Source organism: Marmota flaviventris, chromosome 9 (assembly GCF_047511675.1).
Source record: "Marmota flaviventris isolate mMarFla1 chromosome 9, mMarFla1.hap1, whole genome shotgun sequence".
Classification (NCBI taxonomy): domain Eukaryota; kingdom Metazoa; phylum Chordata; class Mammalia; order Rodentia; family Sciuridae; genus Marmota; species Marmota flaviventris.
Genome location: NC_092506.1, coordinates 42,977,823 through 43,004,255, shown reverse-complemented (window position 1 = coordinate 43,004,255; position 26,433 = coordinate 42,977,823). Strand labels below are relative to the sequence as shown.

The window sequence follows — 26,433 nt, the reverse complement described above, 5'->3', positions numbered from 1 at the left end:
GTCATAGAGCAGGCAACAGAACAATGGGAAGGGAGTCTGTGGATGTGGGTGCTAATTCTGATTCTGCCCCATGGTAGCTGTGGAGCTCTGGGAAAGTGACTTCACTCCTGTCTGTAAAATGGGGATAGTAACACTGTTCTTGTAGGGACCCAATAAGACAGATGTGTTCAGAGCTCTAGGTACTGTGATCAGTTTCCTCCCTGTCCCATTAGATGGATGTGATTTGGTTGCTTCCCTTAAACTCTCAAGTTCGTGCTTTTGTTTTCTTGCCTCTGGGTCTGACTGCCAGGTCAGATATTGCTTCTGCCAAGAAGATGGTTGCAGATCAAAACTGCAGGGGAGTCCTTCTCATTCCACCATCACGTTCTTGGTTTTCATGCCCTTCTTCCAGCACCCAGCTTGACAGTTTCTCAACCCTCATGCCCCCAGCACTAAAGGAGGACAGTTCCTGTCAGTGGGACTGACTGAGCCAATGCTGGGCTAGTCTCACTGAGCAGTCTCTTGGTTGGGCCCCTGGGAAACTATGGAACTCCCTCTGCAGCTCATTTCCAAGCCACAGAAGGCCGGGAGTTCAGGCAATCCCAAGCCACACTGGCCATTGTTATAGGGCCACATTGATGTTTTTCTGTCCTCCTGCTGTCTTGGAAAAACCCCACTGATGGGTTGACCAAATCCTTTTTTGCATTACAAAACAACCAATAATATCTGGTGACTCCAAAAGGCATTTGCATGCTTCAGAATGAAAATGAAAACGTCTTTAAGACCCAAGGAATGAATATGTAATGGTGGACTCTGAGATCATAGGGTGTGCAGTGAGATTTGGTTCAAGTATCCAGGCCAGGGCTTTCTGTGGTGACATTATCACCAACTGATTTTGGAAGGATCAGACCGTGTGGGGAGGCTGGTCTGTCCACCTCCAATCCTCAGTCCTCAGAATGCACCCAACCAGATACTCAAACCTGCCTGGCACCCCTTGGCCACATAAGCCAATCTGTGTTCTCTCTGGGCATATGGACCTGCTCCTGGGTGCCCTTTGATTACAGGTCTTTCTGGTTCTTTCTAGATAATCTAGTGCCACAGGGATGTAAATCATGAGCATTGGCAGGTATGTCATGGTCACCTGAGACAGGTCGCAGAACTCAAATCGCACAATGTGGGAAGAGTCAAGCCAGCTAGAGACAATCAGACTGTGAGGGAGGGGACCTGTGTTCTTGATCTTGGGGACTTCTCCTGGTGTTTGCTGAAGAGGGACATCTCCACTTGGGCTGTGAAACTTGACGGGGATTTTAATTTGCTCTAAGATTTTATTTGTTCTTGTCAACAAATGAAAAGAGAATGTTTTCATCTTAGCTATTTTAGGAAATTTTGGTTTCCTCATTTCTAAGGGGAAGGCAGGTGGGTGACGTCTAAGGCCCTCTATCTTTAGCATTATCCTGTCTGAACACTTGCTGAGTGCGCTGGGGAGGTGGTGTCACTTTCTTCTCTGACTTTGGTTTCTCCTTCTATAATAAGAGCTGGGATTAGCTCAGAGTACTAGAGGCTGGATCGTGGCTTTTTAAGGCTATAGGAAGATAGGACAATGTTAAAGTGACCCTAACAACAATGCCCAGAGTGGCCTTAGATTTCCTGGAGTCCTTGTCTTCTGTGGCTTGGCACTGAGCTAGGAAGGGAATTCCATTGTCCTCAAAGGGCCCAGCCAAGGGATTGGTCAGCAAGACTAGCCAAGTATTTGTTGGACCAATATTCCACCAGCAGGATTGCCTCTTGTGGCTAAGGGTGGAGACTGCCCTTATCACTAAACCATGATCTAGTGGCTAGGCTAGAAGGTGAAGATGTGCCTGGCTGGAGAAGAGGTGATGAATGAGGAGCAGAGAGAACAGCAGCCTTCTTGGTGGCATGAGGAAAAATGACCTGGTGCCTCCAGAGTCAGACCAATCTGAGTTCAAGTACCGACTTGGACAAGCTATTTAACCTTTGGAAACTGGCTCCTTATCTGTATATTGAGGATGACAGTACATGCCTCATAGGATTGCTGTGAGGAACGAATGAGATAGTGCATGTGTAAACCTGGCATATGACATTAGCTCCTTTCATTTTTTTTAAACATTTATTTTTTAGAAGTAGTTGGACACAACTCACTCACTCCCTTCCTTCCTTCCTTCCTTCCTTCCTTCCTTCCTTCCTTTCTTTCTTGTGGTGCTGAGGATCGAACCCAGGACCTCGCACGTGCTAGGCAAGCGCTCTACTGCTGAGCCACAGTCCCAGCCCCTCTTTTCATTTTTATTATTATAAATGTCTATGTATTAAGGGGGTCTTGTGCCACAGTGGCATCTCAAAAACAGTGCTGTTTTGGAGGAAATGGGAAGAGAAAGGGAGTTTTGTGCAACATCTGTGCCAGGCACTATGTTGACAGTTGCACAAGCATTTGTTCATTCAACTTTCACAACCCCCTGCTGGGGTAAGTACATTGGTTACATTTTATAAGCTCATCAAGGGAGACCAAATTGCCTGAGGTCACAGTCTTCCACGGCTGTTAGAATTTGAACCCAAGTCTGTCTTGCTATGAGGCCTAGATTCTGTCTGGCCTTCTCTTCAAGGAGGGACTGCTGGTGGGAAATGTGAATTGGGAATCCATCATCCTCCCACTGTGGGTCAGGACCTCCATACTCCTCTCCGGTCTCTGCAACTCAACATGTGACTTGGGAAATCCCAGGATGCATCTGGACCTTACTTTTCTCATTTGCAAAGTCAAGGGCCTGAGTAAACATTCGCTAGGATTCTTTTAAGCCTTGCTCTTCTGTGCTGTTTTGGAATGCCTTATAATCAGTTCTTCCAGCCAATTCAGAATTTATTCCTTGATGCTGAATTTTGTAGCCTTTCTAGGAGAGGATGTTTTAAGAAGTCCTGAGCAGGTTTTTATTTTCTTTAGATCTGTTAACTTATCCCCTCTTTATTGAGGAAGTCTTCTGACCAAAGATCAATGACCAATTTTTTTTTTTCAATGTGGGATACCAGAAATAATGAACCACAATTTATTATCCTGGCCGGGGTTGTACAGATATTAATCATGAAAATTATTTGAGAGCCAAGGTGAATGTGAATGGCATGACTGAAGCTGCTCATTATGGCAAACTCCTTTGTCATTGAAATTCCCCCAGCACAGTCATTTCTATGCCACAGAGATGTCCTTCCTTTCCTGCAGCACAATAAACTCAGTTCCTCTTATTTAGGACCTGAGGAGACAATAATGGTTGGTTGTTTCTTCTGAGACCAAAGCCTTTAAGCAGCTAGAGCTCTAGAGACAGGGGCGACCAGCAGACAGCCTGAAGGTCAAGCACAGCCCATCTGACCACAGGGGCTGCTCTTCCTGAAAGTTATGGCAACAGAGCAAAGCTCACCTAATTAGCTCGTGCGGCCGTACCACCTGTTCAGGGACCCTGTTGTGAGAAGGATGCCTCAAGGATTCAGGCCGACAGACTGAGACCAACTAGTCAGTCACTCCTGCCAAGTATAATTCATTATTGTTCAAGTTTAATTCCTTTGACAGTCCATCCTGAAATAGTTACATTCTCAAGTTTCCCCAACACAGGGAATGAACTGGGCTTGAAGCTTCTGTGGACACCTCTCTTGCATTTGAGGCATTCTCAGGATTTATAAACCAAACTGTTAGCCCTCTCAGGTCACCAAGACCTGAGAGGTATTTTCTTCGAAATGGGACTAATATATCTGGTCCATAGCAGAACTCCAGGCGTGGCGGTGTCTGAACATTGTCAACAGTCAAATGGGAACAGCTCTCAGCTGGTTAGGCTGGGAGGAGTCCTGGTGTTTCCTCCTGCAGGCTCCTCAGTTGCAGCGTCCCCTGCCACTATTGTCTTGGGGTGAGGTTGGAAGTCAGACTGGTAAAGGCCATCCCTGGCTTGTGACTTCTCTTCCCTCTAGTCCTGTCTCACAGCTAAGAGTGCAGGTGCACCAGCCCAGGGTGGGGCGATTTTCTCCTGAGATGTCAGATGTCCTTGGGTTTTGTAACATCTCTGTGCACAAAGGTTTCACTTTCTCTCACCCTTAAAAGGGAAGAGAGAAGCAGGTTTGCAGGAATAGGAGGGAGCTGTTGCTGTCTCTTGCCCACAATCCTTAGCATTGTGAGACTGCTGTCCTGGGGGGGCAGGGAAGAGGCATCCTGTCCTGGTGGTGGCAGTGGAGAGGTGAAGAGGCCAGCCTGTCCCTGGGTCTGCAGCTAGAAAGTAAGAGGTTGGCCTTGAGTAATTGGGTTTAGCATCAAAAGTAACTTCCCCATTCCATTTGCTGAGACCACACACCTTGGAGTCATCCTTGACTCTTCTTTTTCTCACATTAGATATATAGGACATTCTCTTGGCTCTCCTTGAAATCATGTCCAGTCTGATGGTTTCTTATCAGCTCTACTGTCTCCTGGGGGAGCCATCGCCATCCCTTGCTTGGTTTGCTGACAGGTTTCCTCCTGTTATTGCCCCTCCCTTGCTCCTGGCAGTACCTGCAGAAGGTGACACTGTTAAATATGACATTATGTTACTAATTTTTCTGCCCAAACCCCTGCTGCAGCCTTCCTTCTCCCACAAAATGAAAACCAGAGTCCTTAACAGTTCATCTGGCTCTGTGAGACCTGCTCCTCTCTGCCTTGACTGCAGGCTTCCTCTCCCCTACTCCTCTCTCATTCCAGGCCAGCCTCCTTGATATCCCTATAGAGCACACATCTGCCCTTCTTAGGACCATTATTCCAGCTCTTTCCTCTATCTAGCATGCTCTCCCAGACACCTGGTTGGCTCACATTCACTTCTCAATGAGGCCTTCCCTGGCCACCCATTTCATTTTGCTGGTGGTATTGGAACCCAGGACCTCACATATGTCAGGCAAGTGCTCTGTCATTGCCCTCTATCCCCAGCCTGTGGCCACCCATTTTAATATGGCCATTTTCCTAACCATTTACGCAGTATGCCTGTCTCCTTTTCCTGCTCTATTTTTCCCCCAATAGATGTATCACCTGCTTTGTTTACTGATATGTCCCAGATGCATAACTGTGCATGGCTCATATTACCTGTCCTATGTATTCATCTATTTGTTTGTTTATTTGAATAAAGGAAATGACCCCAGGACTTTAACCTTTCCCAATCCATCTCTTTTGAAGTTTCCATTTTAGTTCCCATCCCTTGAAATCTCAGTTCCTTTCCCTAGCTGCCAGGCTGGAGCCCCCAGCCAGGTACTAGAGTCTATACAGCCGGTGTGTGTCAAGAATTCTGCTCCCACTCACAGGGGCCAGTGTTCTAGTTAGATGGAACACTTCCAGGATGGAAGATGCAGGAGGAAAGGAGATGGCTCTAAGCCAACAGTACTCCCTCAGCTATAATGCCCACCCATGGGTAAGAGAGGACTTTTGTGGGCTCTCATTTCACCAAGCATCTTATGATACATTTTTGGGATATAGCCTGCTTGTGAGCTAAGGGTTCTTGGTGTTGTTAAATTTAGGACTGGCGAGTTCTAGGCAAGGCTCTGAAGTGGCACTTTTGTTTCTAGTGTTTCAGGTCCGTACTCTTTGTATGATTGTTCCAATGTCCTCTTTTAGTGGCCCCGTGAGGAGCGTACTGGGAACACCACCTTGCAGTGTGGACACTGGGACTCAGAGAGCTTAAGTCACTTTTCAAGGTGACCCAGCTTGTAAGTGGTGGAGTCAGGGTTAGCTCTCAGGCCCACGTGACCCTAGAGCCTGAGCTACTACAGTCTGCTCTCTTCCCCATCTACCATCTTAATCCCAAGCCCTTCCTTAACCTGAGGCTTGATTGACAGGTAAGGAAGGAAAGTACCTCCAACACATCCCCATCCAACAAGTCCCTAAGTTCTGCTGATTTACCTCCCAATGCTTGTGGACCCTTGTCCCCCACTTCCAGAACCCACCATTGTACTCTGGGACACTCACGGTCACTCCAATGTCACTAGCCTCCCCTTTCTCCACTCTCAGCCCCAACTTTATACTCTTCTAAGAGTGAGTAGTACTTTGCCTTCTCACACCTGCCTTGCCCACTTTCTCCCTTCACCTTCCGACCTTGCTTTCCTACCTTGAAGTCACACACACTCATCTTCTAAGATCCAGCTCAGAGTCATCTCCAGAAATCTTTTAGAAACTCCCAGGCTGGACACAGTGCCCTTCCCTGGACTTCTGCAGTGTCCTGTGTGTAACTGCTTTGCCTGTTATTCAGACCTTGTCTCTAGGTCTTCTACATTGTAAGCCTCTTCATCTTTAGGCAACAAATGCCTGACATGCTACCCAGTGGGTAGGAGGCCCTCAACAAATGCCTGTTGAACTTCACCGTATCTGGTGATCATCCGTTTGTTATAGATCAGGTGCATGCCAGCTGCTGTCCAGGCATTAGCTCATTTAATCCTCACAGTTATTTGTAAGAAAAGTACTTTTGTCCCCAGAAACTGAGATTCAGAGAACTCAGTAACTTGTCCAATGTCATATAATTACTTAGTACTAGAGGTTCAATTTCACCTGAACCAAATGTGTCTAAATCTGATCTTTTTACCTTACTGGGCTGCCACATGTAAGGTGTCTGCATAGGCAGGGATAGAGCCTTAAGCGAAAAAAATTCCTCTTCCTGGGATTGGTGGCACATGCCTGCAATCCTAGCTATTAGGGAGGCTGAGGCAGGCGAATCACAAGTTCAAGGCCAGCCTCAGCAACTTAGCAAGACCCTGTTTTAAAATAAAAAATAAAAAGGACTGGGGATGTCCTTCAGTGACAAAGCATCCCTGAGTTCAGTCCCCAGTACCAAAGTGGGGAGCAGGGGGAACATTGATCTCTAATGGGGGTGGTGAGGGCCTTCACCAGGCAGTGGGGTGGGAGTTTGGGGAAGGGAGGTTAAAAAGCCTTCCTCCTTCCCTTGAGGTTCCTCAGGGAATTGTCCACTCAGAGGCTGGGCAGAGTGACATCTCCCCCCCAGCCCTCTGACTCAAGGACGACACACCTTGCAGCCTTGGGTGTTCTGGAGGCTGTATTTCTGGCCCTCTCTGACTCACCTTTGGTCCTTGTCCTCTCCCTGTGCCCCCAGCCCTGGCAGAGTCTGGGGAGAACTCATAGCAGGCCCATGTGCCTGGGTGACAATCTGCTGCAGGTGTGCTCATTCTGCCCCTCTGCCTGTGGCTCTTCCAGGTGGTGTACTTCACGGCCACATTCCCCTACGTTGTGCTGGTGATCCTCCTCATCCGAGGAGTCACCCTGCCAGGAGCTGGAGCTGGGATCTGGTACTTCATCACACCCAAGTGGGAGAAACTCACAGATGCCACGGTGGGCTCACTGTTTCATTTATAGTGGACCCTGGGTGGGGGGAGCCTTCAGGGATGGGTCTCCCTGGGACGGTGTTTGGCAGAAAGGGTCAGATCTCCTCCCCCAGGGAATCTCACTGTCTGCTTCTACAAACCCCTGATAATCTTGGCACATTATGCGTTCAGGAAATATTTAATGGGTAGCTGAGGGTTTTCAGATTCCTGGAATAGTTGTCCTATAGCTGGAGAAGTCACAAAGGCTGATAATTAAGAATGAAATCCCTTTGGTAGCTCTGGGCCACCTCACACAACTTACCTGTTATGAATTATAGTGCACATAGTTTTGTTGGTTGGAATATAGCAGCACTTAGGTACACTGCAAGCAGTGCTGTTGCTTTAAAAGCCACAGACACATTTGACTACTTCTTGTACACACACAGAAGACGCATACATGCTTGACCTTTCCCTTTGCCTATTCAGTACAGGCACATCTTACTCAAAATTCACAGTCCCCAAAGCCCCAGATGAGGGGGTGATTGTTTAATGAGAGATGAATTTTTCTCACCTTAAAGAAAGCTCTGCTTTTTCAGAGTATGTTAAAAAACACATAGCTAGGATGGAATTTGGCTGCACATAACAGAAGATCTCCATCTAATATCAGTTTAAACAAGATATAATTAATTTGTTCCTCATGCACTATGGTGATAGTCAAGGACCTGTTGAGTGACCCCCTGGTGTCATCAGAGACCAGGTTCCTCTCTTTCTGCCCCACCATCCTCAATGATCAGCATCCATATAGCTGCTAGAGCTCTAGTCATCATAACAGCATTCCAGGTAGCACAAAGGGTAGGGGTAGAGAAAAGCAGCCTCCTTCTCTTTTAAAGAGGAGAAGCCCCAGAAGTCCAACATAACAATTTACTTTCGGACATTTGGCCAGAAATAAAGTCATGTTATTTCTCCCCCTAGGTGGGGAAGCTGGACATACAGATGCCCTTAAATCAAATCACAACTTTGCTTCTAGGAAGACATCGAGGAGTGAATATTGAGGCAGGCGCAGACTTTGCCAGCACGCACTTGAACTTTCTTTGTGCTGATAAGCACAATTTAAAAATAGAATTTAATTTACACAGATGATAGGAAACCTACCATATAAATCACATAAGGCTATAGCTTGAACTCTTGAGTGACCTGGAGTTTTATGAAGACAATCAAGAAGAATTACCTAACAGAACCAAGATGTGGCATCAGCCAAGCTCAGGAAGGGTGTGGCACTGTGAGGTCCACTCTCTTGTGGCACCAGGTTTTCTTTACTATCACCGGGGGTCATAGAATTTCAGGTTTTTAATAGCAGTTGTTGTAATCCATAGTAATATCAACTTAAAAGGCTTTTTATGACTATATTTTGCTGTTGTAAATTATTCTTCTAAAGAAAGGGCTCTCCCCTTACGTCTGGGTTTATGTGGTAGGAAATATGAGCATGAAATGTGCATATGGCTTATCAAGTTCCTCCCTTTTGATTAGAGGGAGTTAAAAATCTCTCAGGTAATTTACTGGCACAAGTGAGATATATTTCTCATTTATGTTGGTGTCCAATGTCATCTTGCCTTGTCTGCCTTTTCCCTGGGAAGATGATGTGCCATTGGGCATGTAAGATGGCCCCTCCCCCAAAGCCAGTCTCCTTCGGTGACCTTGACTCTTCTCTCCTTTGGCCTTCCAGGTGTGGAAAGATGCTGCCACTCAGATTTTCTTCTCTTTATCTGCCGCATGGGGAGGTCTGATCACTCTTTCTTCTTATAACAAATTCCATAACAATTGCTACAGGTAAGTGGAGGCCCTCCCAAGAGCCAGAGGTAGCTGGTGAGTGAAAAATAGGGTTGGGGTGGAACAACTGACTGAGTTATCAGGAATCTGATACCACACCCTCACACCTTACCTGATGTACAGATCTCTAGATTTGCCTCTGGCCTAGGAGAAGCCACCTGCCAAGCCTGGCTGCCAACTTCCAGACCCCAACTTGCACTGCTGACTCTGACACATGTTGGTGGCTCAGTGGCTGTTTAGAGGATGGGATTGAGGCCCTCTGGAGATCGCCATGCAGCCAGCTGCATCCCCCGAGAGTCATTTGTGAACTACTATCCACATAATATCAAATAGTAATCAACCACCTACTAAGTATGGTCGTCGGTCACTTGACAAATATTTTTTTAGAGACTCTCCACAGGAAAGACGGGATGGTACACTAGAAAGATCACCTTGGAAGTCAGAGTGCACTTGACTATGAATCCACCATTTTGTAAACCTCCCAGACAAGGATAGATACATCCGTCTTGGAACATCTGTTTCTTATCTACAAAACAAACATGATAATATTTTGTTGAGGGGTGAGAGATGTTGTATGCAAAGCCCTCAGAGCAATATTTTGCCCATAGTTGATGCTCAATAAATGGAAGTATTGTTTATTATTACTTTAAAAATACTGCATGAGATATTTTATGAGATATTTTGAAATATTCATGATATGTTCGTGATTGTTTGTTAAATATTTATTTATTTTATTTAATAAATATTTTATGAGATATTTTATAAATTATTTTAAAAATACTATTATGAGGTACTTTATGAACCAAGAAAGAGACAGAAAGATTCAAAATGTCCCAGTCTTCACAAAGCTTAGGATCCAGGTGAAGAGGTGTAAGATCATGGGTATGGTTTCAGGTTCAGATTGTCAGACACACTCACTAGACTCAACACGTTCATGGAATACAAGTTTAGTTGATTTTAAGAAGGGGTATTCAGCAGGGTGCATAGCCATGCACAGCAATAGGACCTAGGAGACCTCTGGCACCTAGACTCAGCTTTCAATGTCTCAAGCACCTTATAGCACAACTTTGGGAATAGAGGATGGTGATGAGCCATGTGAGTGCTGCTCATATTAGAGTGGCTTAAACACCTCTAGTCACCTGGTCTTGGGAGGGTGCAGCCCTGCTCCCATTTGTTTGTCGCTGCCCCCACACATTCTAGGTCATGCATAAAGCAATGCTGGCAACCGGGTGTGGTGAGCTCAGGCTCATGGTTGGATGGAGAGTTTTAGTCCATAGCATCTGCCATAGGAATCCATTAACTCAACTTTCCTTAAGCATCTCTGAAACTACAGGAAGAGATGACAGCTGTGTTGTGGCCTGCATGGTCTGGCACAGCCTTGTGAGGTGAGATTTAGACTGGGCTGAATTTCAGCAGGTGCAAAGGGCGAGGGGGTACAATTTCCAAGTGCAGAAGCAGCCTAAGGTAGAAATGAGTAGGAATGAGTGGGAGAGGGGTGTGTGGAGAGACAGGTAAGTAGGATTGGAGAGATGTTCAAGATTAAGGTGCCAGAACATTCAGTGTCTGGTGAGCGTTCACCAGGGAACCGAGACAGTATCTCTGGAGCTGAGAGTGAGCCCCCTCCCACCAGATACTGAATCTTCTGGCCTCTAAAAAAATGGAGTTGGTTAGGTCAGTGGCTGAGTTCTCCTCCTTCATGCAAACATGCACACATATACGCATATGCACACAACACATGTTATGCATTTGTCCTTCCCACTCACTTAATGGCAAACGCTGGTCTCTCCCTTCCAGGGACACTCTAATTGTAACCTGCACCAACAGTGCCACAAGCATCTTTGCCGGCTTCGTCATCTTCTCCGTTATCGGCTTCATGGCCAATGAACGCAAAGTCAACATTGAGAATGTGGCGGACCAAGGTATGGGGACTTGGTCCCCTGCTGTGTCAGGGAGGTTCGGGGGTCACCTGACTTTCTGGAACAGGTGGAGGGTGGGGAGCCTGAGTGCACCTCTACAGAGGGACCAAGACAGGCTTCAGGGGGAAGCCCACAGCAGCATGAGTTGACCTGTCTCTAACCAGAGAGATGGCTTTAAAAAGCCTCATTTCCTTTCCCCCCTCCTCCGTCTTCCCTTCCTTCTCTTAACGCCACCCAGCCTGAGTGAGTAAGGTCTCTACCTGTCATACCTGTTAGGTACGAGTAGAGGACTAATTAAGCAAATCAGTGCCCCTGGAGCTGATGTGGCCACAGCCTGCCGCAGGATGACATTCCTCTCAGAGGGCTGTGTGGGAACCAGGCATGAACACTTAATGAGCACTGGCTTCCGAGGAGGAGCCTTTTCCTTACAAAGCACTTTCCCGATGGTTAGGTCAGATGTGTTCTCGAGGCCTTCTGCTTAGTTAGCAATGCAGACCTGCTCTTTCATTTTCCCCAGTGAGTGGAAAGGTTGGATGATGGTGGCTGGTGGGAGGGGGGGGGGGCTGTGGAATAATTGTTCTCTCTACCCAAGTGATGCTTGTATTCATGGCTAACATTTATATGGTGCTTTCAAGTTTACAGCTTTCACTTTTATCTTATTTATTCCATATTTCTAGAATTAGAATTTACAGAGAGAGCATTGAAGATTTTTATTTAACTCTTTGTTTTCCACCTACTCTGGCTCTCAATAAAGGGTCTGGGTATTTAGAGGGTTTGGGGGATGGAGGGATTTCGCTGTGGTTATTGCTTGTCACTATGGTCTTACTCTCTAATTAGGCACTTGTGAGGTGCCTCAGTGTGCAGGGGTTGTGCCAGGTACTAAGGGGCACGTTCCTGGCTCCCCGGCCATCCAGAGGTGAACCTGTGCCAGGATCGTCTGGCAGTCATCTTTTCTACAAGGACCTCATTGCTGTTCTCACATAATGGCTCGGATGTCATTAGAGGAGAGAAGGAAGCTCTAGAAATGTCACCTTTTGGGTGGGCTGATCGATTTCTTCTGTTTCCTTGAGGATAATTAATTGTGGCTTTAATTTGTGCTGACAGAGCCTCAAAGAGTTAAAGAGCAGCTCTATTGCACTGTTGGGGGGGGGGTGTGCTTGCTCTCCCTGGGGAGAGTGTGAAGCCCATGAAACCCTGAGGGATGTTTGGTTCTGCAGCAGTGCGCTAAATTAGAGGGGCCCTGGGAGCTCAGCAAATGCTTTTTCCTGCAAACTCTTTGTGAGGCAGAGAGAGGAAGGAGGTGAGAAGGCTCTGTCCTCAGGAGTGTCTGAGCCACCCCCAGCTGTCCTGTAACCTCATTTCCTCCCAGCAGAGTTGCTGAAGCAGATGCATGTGCCCCACTTTCTAGCACTTATCTGAGGCATCTTGCTATTTTTTTTTTTTTGTGACATTACTGAGCTTGTTGGAAACAAATGGCCAAGCTGCCAGAAATAGTGATTTTTTGAGATGCAGGCCACATAAGTTAACAGTTCTGAGCTCTTTCCTGCCCTCAGAAAGGAATCTGGGTTGGACATGTGGCTCAAATTCCAATAGAATTTGGCTTATTCTCTGTGTGAAGAGCAGCAGACAATTGTCTGTGTTTCTGGAATTTTCCCTTTCCAGTGTTTTTCAGTATTCCTCTGATCTAACAGGGAGAAGAGCACATCTAGAAGGTCTAGCCTGTGGCACTGATACTTGGTCTTTGGTACAGAAACAGTGGGCTTCCTTCCCCAAAGGAGAGAAAGCAGTGGCCCATGGGACTGTCCCCTAGATCCCTTAGGGTAGCTATTTCTGCTCATCTGAACTTGCATATATTCTTATGTGTACTTTACAAGTTTATTACCTCTGGTATGAAGAAGGTTCTGCAGAATCCAGGTCAGATACTTGGGATCAGACTTGCCTTGAATTTCACCCATATTGTAATATGCAACATTATTCGCCTGAAGACATTCAGGATATTTTTGCTAAACCAACGTTGGTAACTAAGCTTTGGTCTTTAGTCAAAAACAGGTTCTCCTTAATGACCGAACACTGTTCTGATTCATTCACTACTCCCTTCTAAGGGAGGCATTTCTTTCAAAATTATGACCCCAAATCTTGACCACATCAGAAATTGGGGTGGGGGGCTGAAGGTGGTATTGATGATGATACCAAATGTGCTCTACTTTTATGACAGGCATAGGGAAGGGAGTCTTCCCAGGGGTCTACTCCAGAAATGAACACTCCAGAGGAGACTGCTTTTTGAGAGCCATCTCCTGCCCATCTGTATCGCTGCCTATGGAGCAGTGATTCATTTTCTGAAAGCTCTACAAAGATGCTTATCCAATAGCAGAAAGACTGGGTTCAACTTGAGCAGACAAACACAATTTTATTTAGAATTCCCAAATATTGATTGGTGGTAACTCCCAATAAACCAGACTAGGCACATCCTAATAGTTCAGAGATCAAATCAAACCCCCTCAAGACTGATTCCACCTTCATCCAACCACATGTACATGCCCTGCATTCCAATCCTTCTGCCCCCAGGCACAGGGTGCAGGTGATGTGTTCTCAGAGAACTCATCCCATTTGAGATAAGTGTCACAGCTGAGTGGCCACCCATGCTGTGCTGCGGGTCTGCATGTATTGCTTTGGCCAGAGACCCATGCTTTGTCTTCAGGGGTGCTCTGCAGTAAGGGAGGCTCTCACTGTGCCATTTCCATAGGCCCTATCTCCACAAGTTACCGGGATGCAGAACTCTATTCATCTCCTGTGACGGGAAGAGTAATAAATAAAGGTCTATGTTTCCTGCATTCTTGCAATGTCCAGGCATGCTCCGTGCCATTTGCTTATATTGACAGATTTCATTCTCACAGAGCACTACAAGGGTAGGGGCTATTGTTATCTTCATTGCTTGAGAAGGAAACTCAGGTTTGTCCAGAAAGGTCAAGTGACTCACCTGTGGTACCATGGCTATTAAAAAATAGTATTATTTTCTAGACGATTCCACTCCCCAGGCAACATGGGTAAGTGAAGTTTGCTTTAATGTAGCTTGAAAAAAGAACCTTCATTTGAGTCCTTTAGGGAGACAGCTGAAATTGAAGCAGGCCTAATATTTTGAAACCAACCCCCCTGGGAAGTAGTAACACCCCAAAGGATTGAATCCTGTTTAAGCTTCCTGCTGAGGTCCTGTGGCAGTGGCCATTTAAGACCTTGTCAGCTTTATGGGACTGACTGTCATCAGAGCACTGTGCTGTCTTCCTTGTTCTGCATGTGAGACCTATTTTGAACTGTAGTTTAATACAGACTTTTCTTTTATGGTTCACATAGGGAGCCTTTAGAGTCTGGCCGTACAGTCTGTTCACTAAATGCATAAAGCAGGGGTATTTTAGGCATTTGAGTCTTTATATTTCAAATGCCCTGAGGCCCTAGGCAACATTAGAAACTAATAACCTGATAAATTTCAGTTTTTTAAAAAATGCCATTATGCTTGAGTTATAAAAACTGCAGATGCTGGGGTTTCTGGTTTCCAGATATGGGATGGCTGTGGGTTATCCAGCACTGGTGTTCACTGGTCTCTGCCCATATCATTTCGCTTTCTACTTACAAAGAAACTCACACCTGTCATGTCTTTGGCTATGGTTGGTCATGATGATCTTTCCAGTGAGACCACAAGGAAGGAGGGGATGGCCACAGAGCTTTACAGCAGCTGAGAAAACTCTAAGTTGGACAGCTCCCCAGCAGGGCAGCCTGTGGGATTCTTAGGAAGCTCTGAATCAGAACCTCTAATTGCCAAGTTCATTGTCTTCCTAATAAGAGCTAATATTATGTGAACTTTGTTGATGTGCAGGGGTACCGCACTCAGCGTATCACCTGCATTTTAAAATGTGCTCTTCATAACAACACTGTTGATTGAGTTGAGATACTACTGTTATTCCCATTTTTACAGATGGGTAAATTTAAGGCTTCTGGCAATTAAGTAACCCACCTAGGGTTGCGCAGCTGGTAAGTGGTAGAGTCTGGATGTGGATCAGATCTGCCTGACCTTTAGGGACCAAATTCAACCCACACCATGCTTCACTGTCCCTCTTCTTAACGAATTACAGGTGGACTAACATAGCCCCATCTTTACCAAGTAGGGCAAGATCCTAAAGGTGGTGGAGAGATTCATGTTTTTTTTGGGAGTGGCTTCTGTTGGAGAACTGAGTAGGAGGGAGTATAGCTAAATGGGGAGATATGTCATTCTGGTGATGTCCTAGCCTTTGGAGCAGGGATCTCTACATCAGCACTGTTGACATTGGGGTTGGGCAATCCTTTGTTGGCGGGAGACTGCCGTGTGCATTGAAGGTTGTCTAGTTGTATCCCTGGCTGTACCCACTAGATGCTGGCAGCCGTACTAAGCCACTATAGTTGTGAGAATCAGAAATGTCTCCAGACATTGCCAAATATCTCTTGGTGGTGGGGGGCAATATCATTTCTGACTGAGAACCACTGTTTTAGAGGGTAATTATTATAATCAATAAAACATAATAATCCAACAGAAATGTAGTTTCATATGTTATTTGCATGGAAGACAGCCTGGTCTAATTGGGGAAGCTGGTGGAGATGAGTAAAAAATAAAAACAGTGGACTCAGCATAGAATGAGGAAGAATTCAGGGTCTCCATGGTCAGAAGGCTCTGGAAAGAGGGACCTGGAGCTGAGCAGGCCTGCAATCATCTGTCTCGTTCCTCCCAGGGCCAGGCATCGCATTTGTGGTTTACCCCGAAGCCTTAACCAGGCTGCCCCTCTCTCCGTTCTGGGCCATCATCTTTTTCCTGATGCTCCTCACTCTCGGACTTGACACCATGGTGAGCCCTTTCCCCTTCTGCCCCTGTCCCAGGTTCCTTCTGAAGACCCTCTTTCCTGGGTCAAGCCTGCAGTAAAGAGGTGACTGAAGGCTTCCCCGGAGCAATGTGGGGAAGGTGAGGTGCCCATCCAGGGCTCAGGATTACTTGGGCAGAGGAGTCACCCTCTCCCTTCCTTCCCTCTCCTGGTTCTCCATGCTAAGTTTTAACCTGCATGTGTCCTGTCTTGGCATCATTTTCCTGAAGTAAATTCCATGGGGATGGATAAGGGAGAATATTGTAAAGTGAATTTTAGGGAAATTGCTGTGGGGCTGAGAATACTACAAATCATGCTGACAGGTGCTTAAAGTTCAGTGGTTGGTGCAAAGAGGGTTTTTCCTCAAATAGAAGATCAAATGCAAGGTAACTGGAGGAGAGGAATTTACATCTCATGAATACAAAACGAAGCTTAAAGTGACCTGATGAATGAATATGAGTGTATTCTCCAGGGGCTTGAAAGCACAGTTTCTAAAGCTCGTATCCTGCTTGAATTCTCCCAGCCGGCTATGTGAGCTGGGCCCTTTTAGAACCATCAAAAGAATACCATCCTAAAAACCAAACCTAGCCCAGATTTCCCTTGGGAGACATGCAAACGGCTTTTGAGGGCCTTCCGAGTGGGAAAGTTTGACTCAGATACTGTTTCTCGACACTGCTGCAGTTTGCCACCATCGAGACCATAGTGACCTCCATCTCGGATGAGTTCCCCAAGTACCTGCGCACACACAAGCCGGTCTTCACTCTGGGCTGCTGCATTTGTTTCTTCATCATGGGCTTTCCCATGATCACCCAGGTAAGAGGCCTGCTGGACACAGGTCTGGGGTGGCCCAGGTGACTCTCGTTCCCTTTACCCTTAATTCTCGGGCCTCACAACCATAGCTGAATCACTGCCATTTTCATGTAGAGGGAACCAGACCATTAGGAATTCGAGTAGAGAGGTAAATATGCCATCTTGGCTACTGATGGTGCTTCTGGCATTTTGTAATTAAGATGTAGCCTTCTTGAGCCAACAAGACAGGTGTGTCCCATTTAAGATGGAAAACTTAAAAAATTCGAGTTGCCATTTACCAACCAGATACATTTCCAAGATATTACTCATCACACAAGCTTCCTCCAGTCCTGAATGTCTTGGTAAATTGGACATGAGCTCCCGTAGTATCTACACTGCTCCTGTTGTCTCTGTGACCTTGAGCAAGTCACTAATCTGGGCCTTAGTTTATGTACAAAATGATGGATTGAAATAAGATGGCCTCTAAACCTCATTGATTATAGGGAGACTTGAAAAGTAAAAAAGAGACACATGGGGATGTGTGAGGACTGCTCAGAGATATTCAAAGGTTGTATGAAGGTCAATCAAATGCAGATACACTGGTGGAAATGATCATGGATTGCTTAAAGCAAAAAAGGAAGCCCTCCGGCTGCTTTCACATATATAACTCAGATGTTGACTTTGCCTTTGAAAAATAAGGTGTTAAAATACTTTTTTTTTGATGCTTGCTTTATTGTCTAATTCACAGACTGTCAAGGGGCTGCTTTGTTAACTGGCAAGGGCTTCCAGTTTACAACTTGACCAGGTGTAGGTTACTGCTCTTGAGAGAGGGGAGATTCTTTGACTACTGTTCGCACCTGACTCTTCTCAGGATGGAGACAGAACCCAGCTCCTAGATTCATTTTGATGTTGGTTGTTTCTCTCTCCTGTTAGGGTGGGATTTACATGTTTCAGCTTGTGGACACGTATGCTGCCTCCTATGCCCTCGTCATCATTGCCATATTTGAGCTTGTTGGGATCTCCTATGTGTACGGTAAGGGAATCGCTGTGTCTGCTCTCCAGGTAGAACTTCAGTGTCTCTAAGGCATTCCTTGCAAGAAGATTCCACATATTTAACAAGGCAATTAAAGATTTAATTGCACCTTTATATCCGAGCTTGTCAGGACCACTGTGATCCAGACTTAATAGAGAAATAAACAGTAGCTGATGGTGAAACTCTGAAACTTTGTGTCAGAAACTCCAGGACCCTGTCTTTGGTTATGGTCTGACATGTGAACAGTTAATGCCTGTGGACAGTGGCTAGGGAAGGGAGGAGGAGGGCCACTTTGTGGGTGTGAAATTATTTCTTGCAATGTCTGCATAGCTGGAGGTGTGGGGGAATTCTGCATCTGGTCTCTGGATACAATCATGAGAACAGAGACCCCTTGGCTCACAGATCCTTAGGAAATTATTAGCACAAGGAGAGCTTGTGACCCAATATCTTAATCTCAGATTTTCCCAGGAATAAACTACCAGTTCCCTTATGATTTACTCATCCTACTATCACCATAGCAACCTGTATCCCATAATCAGTGGAGCTGTTGTCAAGAACAATGGGAGTGCTGAGCCACCAGATGCCATCTTTGTCCTTTGTGTGAAGGTGCTTGTCCTTGGGCTCTCACCAGGGCGTCTCCTGGACCCTGTCAGTCAGGACAAGGAAGACCTATTTGATTCAAGGAACTGTTGACTTCTGTGTTTCTGAAAGTCTGCTCAGAACTGTCCCTACACTAAAGCCTCCCTAATATTGATATGGCCACCAAAGCAAATATCAAATAGGTGAAAATTTCCAGTTCAGACTATCTAACTGTATTTCAACTCCCCCAGAGATAGCAACATGCTCTGATCAAAAAGGTGAAGCAGTGGTCGCTTGGAGTGCAGGGTGTAAGGGCCCTCAGATGCATCCCATGAATCCCAGAGGAAGAGGGGTCCAGGCCAGAACCAGGGGTACTTTCAGAGTTCTTCCCTTTAAACTGGGGCCCAATAAAGCTTACCCTGGCTGCCATGTGTTCTTAATATGAGCATCTTTTAATGTAATCATTAGTTTTTCACTCAACAGGTGATCAATGTTTTTTTTTTTTTTTTTTTTTACTTTCCTGGAAAATTCCTTAAGATGGAGGAGGATGGTTAGGAATCAAGGAAACCTTGGTACCCCAGAAATGGGAAAATACTGAAGTCAGTTTTGAGTATTGGTTGAAAGGGAATTTGTCTCAGACTAGATATCATATCCCTAAAAGGAAGAGTTTAGTTCCTGGCAAGAGGAGTGGGTAGGTCTGCCAGCCATCCTGAGGAGATCAGAGACCAACCTGCCAACATGTTTGGCTGAATAGACAGCCTGGACCCTGCAGTAATGCTGCGATGGAAGATCTGATGTCAGAGTGAGGGTGAAGCTTCAAAGCACTTTCTATCGGAGCAGAGAATGGCAGAAGCCCGGTGAGATCCAGCACAGTGGATCTTAACTGTCTGCCCAGATACCGAAGGGCTTGTCTTAGGCAAGGAGAGGTCTCTGAGGTCCTGATTTGGAAACTCAAACCCTGGTGGGTCCACATATTAGTGAAATCACCAGATGGTCTGTCGGTAGAGTCAGGAAAGCACTTCCTTTGCAGCGCTGGCCCAAGTGCAGAGAGAGTTATCTCATTTACCTCCTCCTTTACCTGTTTCCTAACTGCTAATTGCTGCATAAAGTACATTTGCACAGTTCTCTCCTGTAAAATAGGCCTTTTCAGTATAGTTTAAAAGCATCATTAAATATAGAAACCTTTTAATGTTTCTGTTTTTAGAAGTTAAATGGCTTTCTTTCCCCTTCCCTCATATAAATCTGGTAGTAGATCTCTTGGTTTGAAAGGAATAAATAAATCCTGAGTGCTTCAGTTCCTGGTTCATGATGGATTTACAGGAGACAGAAAACCCTGGGTCTTTAAGGGTACTGATACTGGGTAGCCTCCAGAATCAGGTTGACTCCATGCTAGACTCAGGCTAGACTTGGATCTAGATGGAGTTTGAAGAAACAAAATTTCAGGAAGAAATAGTTAATTAAGCTAACAGTTGTCAGAGATGAAAGGAAAAGCCTGCACAAATATGTAATCATATTCCTGAGGACAGTGCACTCTATTGAGATAGTGAGGCCCCAGACCTTGAGGTGAGTGTGAGGCAGTTGAACACAGAACTGTGAAGAATGAGCATGAACCTGATCAATTTGGTGCATCGCTTTTCAGGCTGCAGAATCTTAAAAATAAGCAAGTAAATTACAGAGATTTGTGTTTTCTGTTTATTTTTGATAGTGTCTACATTCTAGAGGATGCCTCTCAATCGGTTGATATATGGTGTAGGCAGTTTTCAAGTTTTATCATTAGACTAAAAGAGCTGATCCAAATTCTTAGATTAACATGCCTCAAAGGCCAATCCCCAGGTTGGAGGGACCCAGGGTTAAAGGTAGAACTCCCCAAGTGTGGTATAGGAGTGATCCTTTTAATTGGCTTTTTTTGGGGGTGGTGTGGCGGGGAGGAGGTACCAGGGATTGAACTCAGGGGCACTTAACAACTAAGCCACATCCCCAGTCCTATTTTTCATTTTATTTAGAGACAGGGTCTCACTGAGTTGCTTAGTGTCTTGTTTTTGCTGAGGCTGGCTTTGTCTTTGTGGTACTAGGGATTGAACCCAGGGCTTATGTGCATTGGAGGCAAGCACTCTACCAACTGAGCTATACTCCCAGCCCCCTGAGGGTGGCTTTGAACTCCCCCTCCTTCTGCATCAGCCTCCCAAGCCACTGGGATTATAGGTGTGTGCCACCGTGCCTGGCAACTTCAACTGGCTTTTTAACCAAAGGAGAGTCACTTTGAAAAAGTGAAGTGCATGTTTCCGGGAGCCAGCAGGGGACCTTCTGGCTGGAGAAACAAGGTGATTGGACAGTGTCCACTGAGGCATCACACCTACTGACCGCTTGCCTCTGACTCCTTGCTAGGTACAATCATCTTCCTCTGTTTTCCACTTGAGTTGGTTGGTGCTTTAGCACCCCACCCTTAGCCTGCTCTCTCCACACCCTGTGAGAGTTGTTGGTTTTCCACCAACCAACTTTCCACCAAAAGCCACGGCTTTTACAAGATGGCATGTGTTTTCTTCAGTTCTTGTTGCTCATTTTGCTGGCAGAACTTCATAAGATTTTTAAAGTACAAAACAAAACAAACTAAAACAAAACATAAACAAAGAGCAAACAAAAGCTGCTCCACCATGAATTCTGAAAATCCAAGCTTCGTTTTTTTTTTTTTTTTTTCCCTTCATGGCCCCCGTACCTGAACTCCATCTTTACTTGTGTTTCAGTTGAAATGACTCTGTATATACCTCCCACTTTAGGATGTAGAATTCCCAAGCTCCATATCCTGGGGTTCAGTATGCATTAGAAATGAGAGACTTCAGTCCATTAATAACTCACACTGAATATGTGTGAGTAAATAACCAAGTATTTATTAAGTGCTTACTGTGTGCTCCCAGAAAAGGGAGTAGTGAGGGGAAGGGGTGGTTTCTTACATTCATGGCATTTGCTCACTAGTTACCAAGGCAGAGCAAACACACTGAGGACATTGAGAAGAAGGTCAGGGCTAAGCTGGGCACCTGGCTGTGAAACCTTTAACTATCCAGAGATGAAGGAGAGCCTCTGTAGTTAGGAAAACCTTGAGAAGGTGGTGTCTCAGAGATAATATAAAAACAAGCAAATAAATACTGAGACTTAGGGAGTGCTAAGCTGAATTCCCCACCAAAGCAGGGAAATCCTAGTTAACAGAGGGATTTGACTCTCAGGGGGGTAGGGCCTTCACAGTAGCTATTAGAGGAATAATATGGGGGTTTACTTGTCTGGAGCCTACACACAGAATGGAGGCATAATTTCTGGGACCCAGCACAAAATTAAAATATGGAGTCTCTTATTAAAAATCATGTAAGGATTTCAAGGTGGTGGTAGTAGAGCAATAAGCAAGGGGAGGGGGGTGTCTTTCTGGGTCCCAGTGAGTCTGCATAGCTCAAGGCCAGAAGCTGCTCTGGCTGCTCCCAGAAACTACATCCAGGCCAGGGGCAGGGACATGACTTATCAGCACAAAAGCCCCTAATTACATAAGCACAAGTCTGCCCAGTCTAGGATTGGTTGTCTGCATGCAGCTTGTTGGGGGTTGGTTTCTGAGTCTCACATGTGTTTGTTGAGTCTAGAATAGTTGGCATGAGTTCAGCTTTTTTTTTTTTCCTCCTCCTGTTTTTCTGATAATTCAGACTAGTGATTGAGAGGTGGTGGTTCAGATTCCTTTGGGGCCCAACTACTTGCTGTCCTATATCTCTAGGCTCAAGGACAGGCAGCAGATAAGTCTTTTGAACATGCTCAAGGCTCCATGAACAATTTGTTTATTGTAAGTTAGGCTTTGAAGGCAAGATGGAATTGGATTGGTGGAAAGCATGGAGCAGGCAGGGGAAGCCAAATAAAAAAGGCCTAAGGTGAAGATAGCCACTAACTCAGTAAGAGACTCAGGTGGGGGCTGGGGTGTGAGCCAGGACATGGGCGGGCTGGGGCTGAAGGGATGGGAGATCTTGACTCAGGAATGGGCACAAGGCAGGAGGGTTGCCCAGTGGCTCCCAACTGGTACCCCTTGGCTGCATCTGCAAGGGCAGCTTTTAAGCTGGCAGAACAAGCAGCCATCACAGGACCTGGAGCTGTCGGAGGTAGAGGCCGGGTCCCTTGTATGAGGTCCAGGGAGGAAGATGAACTGGCCTGGGAGCCCAAGCCTTTGCACTGCCAGTCCTGGGACTGCTCCTCTGCATGGGGCTCCCTCTTGCCATCATCCCTCCCTTCCCACAGCTGGGGACCAGTTCTTCGTCCCCTCTGGGAAAACTGAACATTTTAACCATGATCCCTTCCTCTGGGATGAGGCTTCCAGCTGTCCCCCTCAGGTCTAACTTTGACCCTGTCATGTCAGTGTCCCCATTCAAGCCACACATCACCATCTCTTGGGGATAGTTTTATGGTGAAGAACTTGGCAGTAGGGTTAGCTGATAACAGAAATTTCTAGCACCTTACTTTGTCATTTTTGTTTCTTTCATTCAACTGAGATCTGATTTCAGTGTTTTGGTTTCGAGGGCCTCAGCTTCACCTTCTGTTTCTTTGGTTCTCTCCTTTCATGGAAGCCCAAGGGGCCTAGTGTCTGGTGGTCACTTATCTGAAGGCGTTTGATAGAACACTAAAGGAAACAAATGAGAAAACAAATCCAAAGTTGGCATGGCCCACTATTCAAAACATTCAGTAATTACTGGTAGATGCAAAAAAGCAAAGCAGAGCCTCCTTGCACCACGGATGGACCTCTGGACAGGCCTTAAGTTGGCTCAGTCTCCTCAATAAACCAATGAAAGATCAGAGAGGGAGGACTTACGTAAGGTCACACAGTGAGTTAGTTGCAGAATTGGGGTTCAAGTTTTAGATCCTAACATACTGATTTCAAATCTTTGGATATAGATTAAGTAGTAGGACTGCTGGATCTTATGGTAACTATTTTTTAATTTTTTGAGAGCCTCCAGAAGGTTATCCATAATGGCTATACTAATTTATATTCCCGTCAACAGTGTACTAGGGTTCCTTCTTCTCTGCAAGGAGCACATATCTTGAGTATACAGCTGGATGAATTTTCAGAACTGCTAAATACAAAGGAGCTTGAACTTGGGGGACCTTTACGGTTCCTTTGGCATATTCATTCCACAGATCTGAGAAGGCCACACTTCTGACAAGCTCAGGAAAGAATGCAGGGAACAGCTCAGCTCCAAGACATTTTTCAATGGCCTTTCCTTTCCAGGAAGCTTTCCTAAATCGAGTGGGTGCAGGGATGGTGTTGGGTGGGGCCAAAATTACTGTCACTTCTGCATTTTACTTTATACAGTTGTCCAAGAGGACAGCAGCCCTTTAGTCCCAACACAGTGGGTGACGCCCACTTGGAATTTGCGTGGGGTTTCCCCTGCCATGATTGTCTTAAAAAGGGCAAAGATAACTGGGCTCACTGGAGGAGTTTTATTGGGAGAGTGGGGACATGAAACCAGTGTACAGTGACTCTCACTCTAAATCCCAGGGCTTTTATAATACACTCTGTTTATTGACCACAATCTTAATTGGTTTTGCCAGACTAGTCACTAAGCACATAAGGCCATCTCACAAAACAGCCTCTTGCACTTGAACATGGCAGGCTGTGGCAGTGCTAAGACACTTGGGTTGGGCTGGAAATGAGCTTTTTAGATGTCATTGTGGGCTGACATTTTTGAACCTCACTGCAGAGAGTATGTAATATCTATTTAAATGTTCAATTTGCCTTAATCTTCCTGGCAACGAGTCATTTGTCTGCTCTTTCCCTGCATAATAGGGGTCATGTTGACACCAGGCTGGGGCCATCCCTATCCAATGGCTCTCGAGTAAGGGGCTTGAGTGCCTGCCCTCTGCTCTCTCCTTAGCCCCTGCCACTGCACCTCAGACTTGGTCCCTGCTTGTCTATTGCAGGCTTGCAAAGATTCTGTGAAGATATAGAGATGATGATTGGATTCCAGCCTAACATTTTCTGGAAAGTCTGCTGGGCGTTTGTAACTCCAACCATTTTAACTGTAAGGATTGCATGCTTTCTCATGCAAATAGCACCTTGTGTGTGTGTGTGTGTGTGTGTGTGTGTGTGTGTGTGTGTGTGTATGTGTGTATGTGTGTATGCAATGTTTGATGTTTGAAAACCTGTATGTATGAGTCTGGGAAGCTGGTGGGATGGGTATTATTCTTTTAGGTGAAGAAACTGAGGTTCAGAGAGGTGAAATGACATGCCTGAAGGTGCTTAAATGGTCAGGGATTAGTGCATAGGCTTTTGGAGTACCCCAGCAGAACACTGACCCTTCCTTATATCTGCCTGCCTTATGTATTGACAGCATTCATAGCCCAAAGCTGCCACACAGTGACCATGTTTCAGGCTGTGTTCAAGGTGCTTTATATGTATAGCCTCATTTCCCTCTCACAGTATTCCCGTGAGGCAGGCATTATAGTTAACATCCATTTTTCAGGTGAGGAAACTGAAACCCAGAGGATATGACTTGTACACTAACAATTAGCAACAGCCTGGATTTGAAGCCAGGCAGTCTGGCTCCTAACCACTACTCAGTACAGCTGCTGTACAGATAAGAGAGCATTAATTAGATCATTATTGTTCATTTTTATTGCTTTGGAGAACTATCTTTTCATCCTCAAGTGTGAAGATGACATTTTGGGATCATCAGACATTCATCTTTTTAAAGATCAGAACGTTTCACGTGTCAGTAAATCTGCATAGGGGCTTATACTTGCATCTTGTCACCTTTGTTATCGTGCCATAAGCCGTCAATTTCGCCTCGCTTTGCTCTCCAAGCACAGTCATTAACAGAGATCTTACCCTTCCCCTTCGGCTTGCCTTTCTCCTCTTTGGCTTGGGAGTGTCATGTTGGCAAGGCTAGAGGAGGCAGTTATTTTTGCTTGACCCAGTAGGTGGCAGTAGAAACCAGATTAAGACCTTTGAATGCAGGATACCAGCTTTGCTTATGAAACACAAGACAGGGTGGATGAAAGTATAATCGCAAAGAAAATTTCCTTCCTTCCTTCCTTCCTTCCCTCCCTCCCTCCCTCCCTCCTTCCTTCCTTCCTTCCTTCCTTCCTTCCTTCCTTCCTTCCTTCCTCTTTCCAGAGTAAAATATAATCATAATACTTCTTCCTGAAAAGCTAGAAATTTAGACACAAAAACTATTAATTCCCCAGATCAACATCATATCCACATTGGAACCCCTATTTTAGAGGTTGTAATTAGTCTGAATAGCCCCACCAGCTTGGGACATGAATAGGAAAGGATTAAGATAGCTTTCACCCCCTTGAGTTCAGGTCTGAGGTGTGTGTGAAGATCCTCCTTATTGCTGGGGGCAACACTCCCACAGAATGCCTTCTGCTATCAGAGACCCTCTGGACAGTAGCGTTCCCTGTCTCTGCTGAGCATTGATATTTTCCCAGTTATTATCCCTCATGATTTATTCTTCTCTTTTGCTTCTTCCGATCCTAGGAGAGCTTCAGAGAATTTGATTATATTCTGCAGAAAAAAAATCCCACAATAATAACCAGCACTCCTCTGTGTTGAGGTTTATTACAATTTAAAACAATATCCCCAAAGTCCATGGCCACTCTGCCTGGTGGGTGATTCTGTCTCCAATTCACAGCTGTGTTCACTGAGGCTTGAAGAGGTTAAGGAACTTGCCCTGGGCTAGAAGGTTTGTAGAGCCAGTGACTGAACCTGGGGCTTTCTAGGCTTGAAGTTCATGCTCTAATACATTTCTAACACCTAGGCTCTCATTTCCGAGTGGAGTTTGGCCAGTTTGGATTAAAACAGTTCTAGTCTTTGTGAACAGAATGCCAGGGAAGAGGAATTATAGGAACTTCTTGTGTTTTTTGAGACAGTTTCTCAATTATGCTATAATTTCCTAGATTTTCATTATATGAATCCTGAGAAAGTTGTGGAGCGGTCTCAGAAAATATTTGAACCAGATTGCCCTTCCGTGTTGTTTGGAACGTAGGGACAATTTGAAGCCATTTAATCTATTATCACCATCAACCTAAGGGTCTCTTTCTGGTACCTTCTGGTACCTTGGGTGCCATCAGCAAAAGGTCAGGATGACTTGGTGGCTAA

General features: G+C 45.6%; 1 protein-coding gene across 1 annotated transcript in view; it reads left to right on the top strand.

Moving 5' to 3' along the window:
* Positions 1 to 26,433, top strand: part of Slc6a5 (solute carrier family 6 member 5) — a 48,181-nt gene that overhangs the window by 17,369 nt on the left and 4,379 nt on the right. Inside the window, exons 8-14 of the mRNA XM_071616960.1 lie at positions 7,184 to 7,318; positions 9,014 to 9,117; positions 10,912 to 11,036; positions 15,788 to 15,900; positions 16,595 to 16,726; positions 17,636 to 17,735; positions 24,252 to 24,352. Coding sequence (XP_071473061.1) covers positions 7,184 to 7,318; positions 9,014 to 9,117; positions 10,912 to 11,036; positions 15,788 to 15,900; positions 16,595 to 16,726; positions 17,636 to 17,735; positions 24,252 to 24,352 — 810 coding nt within the window. The remainder of the gene's footprint in view (positions 1 to 7,183; positions 7,319 to 9,013; positions 9,118 to 10,911; positions 11,037 to 15,787; positions 15,901 to 16,594; positions 16,727 to 17,635; positions 17,736 to 24,251; positions 24,353 to 26,433) is intronic.